Source organism: Pongo abelii, chromosome 6 (genome assembly GCF_028885655.2).
Source record: "Pongo abelii isolate AG06213 chromosome 6, NHGRI_mPonAbe1-v2.0_pri, whole genome shotgun sequence".
In the NCBI taxonomy this organism is placed as follows: Eukaryota; Metazoa; Chordata; class Mammalia; order Primates; family Hominidae; genus Pongo; species Pongo abelii.
This window is the reverse complement of record NC_071991.2, coordinates 139,271,520-139,279,913: the sequence shown is the minus strand read 5'-3', so window position 1 is coordinate 139,279,913 and position 8,394 is coordinate 139,271,520. Positions and strand designations below refer to the sequence as shown.

Genomic DNA, 8,394 nt, shown 5'->3' with positions numbered 1-8,394 from the left:
ACAGAAGAATCTAACGACTTTCCCTAAGCTCCTCTATATTACATTTAAAATTAGAATATTCAGTAAGTATTCATTTGCTTTATCTGACATTATACATGCAACAATTATAAAATACTAATACTATATCCCCGAATATAATTACTGAAAACATTTTTAAAATATTTGCATATACTATCCCCATTATTCTCTTTTTAAAAACATTGTCCTACTGCATCTACATTGTCAAACCACATAGATTTTTTTTTTTTAAGACAGAGTCTAACTCTGTCACTCAGGCTGTAGTGAAGTGGCATTATCTTGGCTCACTGCAACCTCCACCTCCCAGGATCAAGTGATTCTCATGCCTCAGCCTCCTGAGTAGCTGGGATTACAGGCACATGCCACCATGTCTGGCTAATTTTTTTAAATTTTTAGTAGAAACAAGGTTTCACCATGTTGGCCACGCTGGTCTCAAACTCCTGACCTCAAGTGATCTGCCTGCCTCAGCCTCCAAAAGTGCTGGCATTACAGGCGTGAGATATCATGCTCAGCCCTAGATATTTTAAAAGACAATTTTTGAATCTTTTGAATAAAAATTTGTTAACAATATATGCACATATAAATCACAAAAGAAATTATTAATTTGACAAAAGGAAAATTAATACTTTTACATGACAAGATTTCATTAAAAACTAAAAAGTCAAAAAACAGATTTAAAAAGATATTTTCAACATACATAAGATAATATAAAGTAATACTTGCAATCTCTAAAGAATATCTCTATATTTTTATAAAAGTAGTGAAAGCCTCAGGATAAGAAAAATGTGAAGCTCTATCTCTTCTCCGTTATTATTCTTCCATTTATCCTACTTAGCTCCAGAGAAACTTAACAAAATATTCAGAGGTAATAAAGACCCTTCTGCCAAAATATCTCCTTTGTTACAATCAATTATGTGGATAAACAAGCAAACTTTCCTTGGCAATTAGAAGCAGAATGAAGTCTTTTATTTTTGAGATAGTACGACATTATTATGAAGTAGAAGTGAAAGCAATGTACACAGCTGTACCATAAACAGTTTTCCTTCACAGACCATTCCCATAAATGCCATTCCCAAAAACACATCCCCAAGGTAACCCATTTCCTGGTTTCCCTCTCAGATGTTTCTTTATGCAACTATATACAAATATGAATATAAATTAAGTTGTACTTTGTTCTTACAAAAAGGAAACAAATAAACATTTTCTCTTCTTCACCTTTCTTACTCAACAGTGTATCTTGGAGATATACTTTTTTTTTTTTTTGATACAGAGTCTCACTCTGTTGCCCAGGCTAGAGTGTAATGGCATGATCTCAGCTCACTGCTACCTCTGCCTCCCAAGTTCAAGCAATTCTCCTGCCTCAGCCTCCCAAAGTGATACTCAAGCTGGGATTACAGGTGCACGCCACCACGCCCGGCTAATTTTTAAATTTTTAGTAGAGACAGGGTTTCACCATGTTGGTCAGGCTGATGTCGAACTCCTGACCTCGTGATCTGCCCACCTCAGCCTCCCAAAGTGCTGGGATTACAGGCGTGAGCCACTGCACCCGGCCCACTTTCTTTTTATTGATACAGAAAACCGTCTTGTTTCCAACCCTCATATAATAGCAACTGAATGGAAGTCCCATAAAATATATAAGTAGTCATCTTTTGATGTCCATTTGGGTTGCCACCAGACTTATGTAATCACTTGTGTAATGATGCAGAAAAAATGTGTCATGCAATACAGAAATATTAATTGCAAATAGTGGGTATGACAGAAACTAGAGAGAGGATGGGGCAATACAGGAACTGAGATACAGGAATTAAGGGAGTTCAGTGTAGAGCTAGAAGGCAGCTTGATAAACTTGGGTTTTGTGAGAAAATAAAGGGGAAAAGAAACAAACAAATGAGCCTAGTAGTCACAGAGGGAGAGACACAAAAAGGAATTAAGAAAGAAACTGAGCGGGAAGTGGGAAAGCGAAGGGAGCACTGAGGACAAAAGTGCTATGTCAGGATTGAAGAATGTGTGGGACGCAGTAAAAGGGGCTGTCGGCTACCACTCCCTCTGCCCTCTCTCCATTCCACCCTCAGCCCAAAGACACAGAAAGCCCAGCTGTCCCTTATCACATCACTTCCCAGACACGGTTCCATTTCCCTCCCTCATCTGAAGCTGGCATAATGACGTGGGTGACATTAGATAAAATGCCTCTTTCTAAGATCTTCCACACACGCCTGAGAAGGTCCACCAATTTGAGATGCACCTGTAAGAGCACACATTCAGCCTTAAGACTGCTAAGCAGTTAGGGTCGGGGAGTGAGTTCACTCTCACAAATGCCAATTGGAAAACCCAAAGAAGGGCACTATCACTATTGGACACTGCAAGCAGGAATCAACGACAAAAGTTTGAAGCTTGTGCTGGCCCTGAAATTACTCAGGGAAGTGCTAGTGAGTTTAAACAGTAAGAGGACACCTTGAAACCACGTGGCAACGTAGAGGAAGATAATCTCGGCACATAGGATCAAATACGTATGTCAGAGGTAAGAAAATATATCACACTTGGCCGGGCGCAGTGGCTCACGCCTGTAATCCCAGCACTTTGGGAGGCCAAGGCGGGCCAATCACAAGGTCAGGAGATCGAGACCATCTTGGCTAACATAGGGAAACCCCGTCTCTACTAAAAAATACAAAAAAATTAGCTGAACATGGTGGAGGGCGCCTGTAGTCCCAGCTACTTGGGAGGCTGAGGCAGAATGGCATGAACCCGGGAGGCAGAGCTCGCACTGAGCCGAGATCGAGCCACTGAACTCCAGCCTGGGTGACAGAGTGAGACTCTGTCTCAAAAAAAAGAAAAGAAAGTAAGAAAGAAAATATATCACACTTCTCTTGTTTTTCCCATTATCAGGACCAAGGGTTCAAAACATTGAACATCTTTCAGATGTTTACACTTCTCACATTTATTTTGCAACATGCATTACAAGTACAGAGGGCTAATAAATGTAAACATCTATTTAAAAAATAATGAACTGATCTTCCATGGAAAAAGAATTTAATACAAATCGAAGCCATGTCATAGCTTAAATACCCATTGTAGATCATGAGCTGTTTGATTTTCAGAATGATCATTTTGTTTCAATTGGTACTATCAGATTACTCAAATCCATGATGAGGATTTGAACTGTACTCAGGACAGACTTAATTTTTAAGGAGTTGATAGCAGCGTTTCATGCCATCTCCAAAGGCCTGTATGAATTTGTCATTCCTCAGGGTGAAGATAAAAGGGTTCAGAAAAGGGGTCACCACTAAAACCAGCAGTGACGCTACCCGGTTATACTCGGCTGCCTGCATTTGCTTGGGTTTCACGTACAGAAACAAGCAGCTGCCATAGCCAATCACAACATAGGTGAAGTGGGAGGCACAAGTGGAAAAGGATTTCCTGTGGCCAGAGGCTGATGGAATCTTGAGGATGGTGGAGATGATGTAGGTGTAGGAGACGATTGTAAGGATCAAAGAACCAATGATAATGAAAACAGCCATTAGAAAAAGAATAAACTCTGTGAAAAGAGTGTCCTCACAGGATACCTTGAGCAATCATCCTCGGTCACAGTAAAAATGATCTAACACATTTGATTTGCAGAAAGTAAGCTGAAAAGTGGCATAAACTGGCCAGATTTCAGAAAGAAACCCCAAAACCCATGACACAATTATCACCCAAATACAGGTGCTGTTGTTCATAATGATGTTGTACCTCAAAGGGTTACACACAGCCACATAATGGTCCACAGCCATCATTCCCATTAATGCCAACTCCGAGGTACCCAAAGAAAGGTATAAATATAGCTGTGCAGCACAGGCTGTCAAAGATATGATCTGAGTGCTTGGAAGCAGCAACCCCCAGAGCATAAAAGGGACAGCAGTGGATGTCATCAGGATCTCCAGGACAGAGAGGTGGTCCAGGAAAAAATACATGGGGGACTGCAGACGTTTATCAACACAGACAGTGACAATTATGACCATGTTTCCCATCACTGTCACTGCATACAAGAGGAAGAAGTTCGCAAATAGGATACAGCATACTTCTTGGGAGCCAGGGAAGCCTAAAAGAAAAAATTCAGTGGCGCTAGAGTAATTCCCCAACATTTACTTCTGAGTGCTTTTCCCTTCTGAAATCTACAGAAAAAAAAAAGAGTTAATATGGCTTCCCATTGCAATGGAAGTAGAAACTGTTCTGAAATCCCCCTCCTGCTCACAGGCTGCACACCATGACTAGAATGGTAGGCATTTGTCTTCTGCTATTCCCTGTATATGGTCAGGGGCAATTTTTCTTTTCTTTTTTTTTTTTTTTTTTTTGAGATGGAGTTTCACTCTTGTCACCCAGGCTGGAGTGCAATAGCATGATCTCGACTCACTGTAACCTCCCAGGTTCAAGAGATTCTCCTGCCTCAGCCTCCTGGCTAGCTGAGATTACAGGCATGCGCCACCACACCCAGCTAATTGTTTTGTATTATTAGTAGAGATGAGGTTTCACCATGTTTGCCAGGCTAGTCTCAAACTCCTGACCTCAGGTGATCCACCCACCTTGGCCTCCCAAAGTGCTGGGATTATAGGTGTGAGCCACCGCGCCCGGTTTAGGGGCAATTTTTCTAACTATGCACAATATGCCAAGAAAATTGAGTTGGCCACGAAGATGATCCCAGTCCCCAGTGCCATTCCTTAGACATGAGAGCATATACCCTGCCCAGCATGCACCATTGCACCCTCAGTGCCCAGTTCACCTGCCTCCCCCTCTGCCCTGAACAGCCAGCAGTCAGCCTCCAGGACCACAATGTGTTCCTTTCTACCACTAACTCCCTTCCACCTGGAAGGTCCTAAACTACTCTGTCTGCCAAGTATTTTCTGTCCTGTAAATTCCTGCTCCAGTATCATGTTCTATACAAAGGTTTTCCTGGCCAACGCCCCTGAGCTGGCTACTTGATTTTTTTGTTTCATCAGAATGTAGGTTCCATTTACAGGATGTTTATTTTAAAGCTTCTGCCTTACCTTCATCATCATTGTTGTGTGTTGGTGAGAGTGAGGGTAGGGAAGCCTCCTGAGGAGTTTCTATAAATTCTCGAGGGCAAGGGCTGAGGATCTCTCAATCTACTGGTCAGCTGGTTCCCTGCATGGATTACTCCTTTCTTCCTCCCTATCTTGGGAAGAAAGCTTCCCTTCCTCCTGTCCTCAGTAAATGTATCTTCTCACAGAAAGCAGGCAACCAGCACCTGGGCTGAGTTGAGCCTGACCATCTCTCTCTAAGACTCTGACAACTCTTTTCACTGTTCTTAGAGAAAGAAAATTCAGGAGAAATACAGAGGAAGAATTTTTATCCTCAGACTCAAACTGTTCCACACTGCACTTATGCTGGGTCTGACAAATAGGAGACTTTAGTCTGATTTCAACATCCTCTGCCTTCAGGATAATCCAAAGCCCTGGATCCATCAGGAGACCAAAGCCACCAAGTGTGACATCTGGGTTCAGCCCACATCCTAAATACAGATGGCTTTGGTCTCAGTCTAACAGTAAATTTAGGAAGTCACCTCAGGGCCTATATTTCTTCTATGAACACATTTTTCTCCCAAAATCATATTAGAAATTGAAGATTCCACTGTCACTTACATGAAACAGACTCTGCATCCTGAGTAACTTAGAATTCCTGGGCTTTGTTTTTCACTTCTTTCAAGTTTTTGGTCAAGTATCTGAGTTCAGATTTTCTCTTCATTCTAAAAGAACACACACAACCCTTCACTCTCTATCACCTCATCAGAATATATTTATCTTTTTAGCGCTCATCAAGAGAAATTATATGTTTACTCTTTATTTTCTGACTCATTTTACAATGTAAGCACCACAAAAGCAAAAAGATTGTCATTTTTGTTCACTATATCTCATACAGAATGAGGTGGTACTACTTTTGAGTGAATCAATGAATTGATCAATTAAAGAATGAATCTGTGAACAAAGCCCCTCCAAATCTGGCTATGGCCAATGCTAACCGAAACTGCTTTCTCTCCCTTCTGTCTTCACTGAGACAGTGCTCAGTCATAATTCAGTCCTCTCTCTGAGACCCCTTATAAAATGGCAGTTGGGTAACAAGGACAGACTTGACAAAGAGCTCAGTAGAGTGATTTCCACAATCTCTCTTTACCCAGGACCAGATGAAAAGAAAGTAGAGATGATGTCAAGGATGGTTTTGACAATAGCAAGGAGTTGTACTGCATCCAGCAATGAATCAGAGAAGAGCTGAAAGTGCTCTCTACTGTACAGGAGGAATTTGGAGAGGAGCCAATCTCCTTTGCCTGTCTCATAGCTTACCCATTAGGGTCTGAATGTCCTTGTTCTAGAAAGTTGGCAGGTCTAAAACTTTCCATCTTGAACCTCTCTCACTCTTTTCTACACAGATGGAAACTGCTGGAATTCACTTACCTTCAAAGAAATTGAAGTGAAAAGCCATATGACTCTAAGTCTCAACCCAGACTACATCATGCCTGATTAGTGCTGAGACTGCTCTGTGGCCCAGAAGAAGCTACTACTTCCTCCCTCTCAGTGAACGAGAAAACTGTCTTCACATATGTATTTAGGAAAAGGTCCAGAAATCATAGTGCCATGGGATGCCCCACAGTTTCTCTCTTTCTCTCTCCCTCTGTCTTTTCCTCCACAACGTGTCTCTAAGGAATGTTATTCATTGAGGAAAGTTAGTTCAGAAAAACCCTAGGGATGCAGTGAAGGAGAAAACAAAGAAAGTTTCAGATCTTCCCTCCTGAGGCTAATCAAGATTTAGAACTCCTAGAAGTTTGGTATAATGAGCAAAGTTAAAATCTTCCTCATCAAGAGTCTGCCAACATCCAGGCTTCTTTTTGCTACACTTCGAATCCTGGTTAGCATCAAACTGTTTGAGTCAGCCCCTGAGCATTTTTTTTTGTTTTTTTTTTTTTTGTTTTTTTTTTTTTTTTGAGACGAGTCTCGCTCTGTCACCCAGGCTGGAATGCAGTGGTGCAATCTTGGCTCACTACAACCTCCGCCTCCCCGGTTCAAGTGCTTCTCCTGCCTCAGGCTCCTGAGTAGCTGGGACTACAGGCACGCGCCACCACGCCTGGCTAATTTTTGTATTGTTAGTACAGACAGGGTTTTACCATGTTGGCTGGGATGGTCTTCATCTCTTGACCTCGTGATCTGCCTGCCTCAGCCTTCCAATGTGCTCTTATGTTTATTTCCCTAATTCCACTTAGCCCTACAAAGCCCAAGTTATCAGCAAGCAGAAAACTCCACAAAAGTTTCCCAGTCACACATCAAAAATCCTCAGGGCAGGGAATGGTGCATAATGTGAGCAAAATATTAGCCTAGGAAGCTCCAAGCTCCTTTCCCTCCAGAGAAACAAAAGAAAACAGCAGAAACTGTCAGAACCAACTTCGCCAGAACTCTGGAAAACATTCAAAGTTTTTCAGGAACAAAGCAAACACTGATTCAAGAAGAAGACAACTTTAAAATGTTAGGAAAACTTTATCATGTTTTTATTTACCTGTGCCTACACTATCTCCAGCTCAGCAGCAGTCTGCATCTCCAGTATGGAACTTGGGACCCCGCTTCCAGAGGGAGAAGAACAAACCTTAATCAGAAAGTACTGTGTATGTCTATTCAAATAGGTCTGGGGCTACCTGAAGGACTCACACAAGGTCCTCACCTTGTTCACCCAACATAGCAGAACTCACTCATGGTGAAAAGTGGCAGGTATTGCTCAAGAGCATTATAAGAACATCTATAATCCTACAGTTACCTAGAGTAAAGATTACTATTGAGACATGCAACCCACCGTCTAATGCCTCAGAGGAAATATTGGCGAAAGTTTTTTGGGGGGGAAATTATGGAGTTCAAATGTACCTGTGGGGGAAATGATGGCCAACTACACACAGCCATGGAGCACCTCTCCCACTGAGAGAGCTCAAAATATCAAGTAAACCAATATATTTCAAACAGATCTTCATAGAGAAAACAGAGTTTATAGAGAAGCTATGCAGATGCCTAAGCTAAAGAGGGAGGAAGCTGGAAATCCTGTACAAGGTTTCTCAGCACTAGTACTAGTCACCAGCCCTAAATACCGACTAAGTAAGGGGTGAATGAATTGATTGCACGGATACTCACTCTTGCTGCAGACCTCTGGGATACTAGTTACAAAAGACCCCACAACCCCCACAGACATTTAAATTGGCAAAGAGATCTTCCCAAAAAGTAGGCAGAGACAGCTCCAGCCTAGTGGAGTCTAGGAGATTTTTGCACGTTGTGCAGCTGCTGCAAAATGCTACCATAGGTGACCATTTTCCAAGGCTCTCATCTTCCTCTGAGTACCTCTAACCCCAGCTGGCTC

At 42.0% G+C, this 8,394-nt stretch overlaps 1 protein-coding gene across 1 annotated transcript; it reads right to left on the bottom strand.

Moving 5' to 3' along the window:
* Nucleotides 1-3,191: 3,191 nt before the first annotated feature.
* LOC100449409 (olfactory receptor 9A1-like) lies at nt 3,192-4,136 on the bottom strand. Its single transcript, XM_054559909.1, is given in 1 exon segment — nt 3,192-4,136. A coding segment is annotated over 1 exon segment (945 nt).
* Between the last annotated feature and the right edge of the window lie 4,258 nt (nt 4,137-8,394).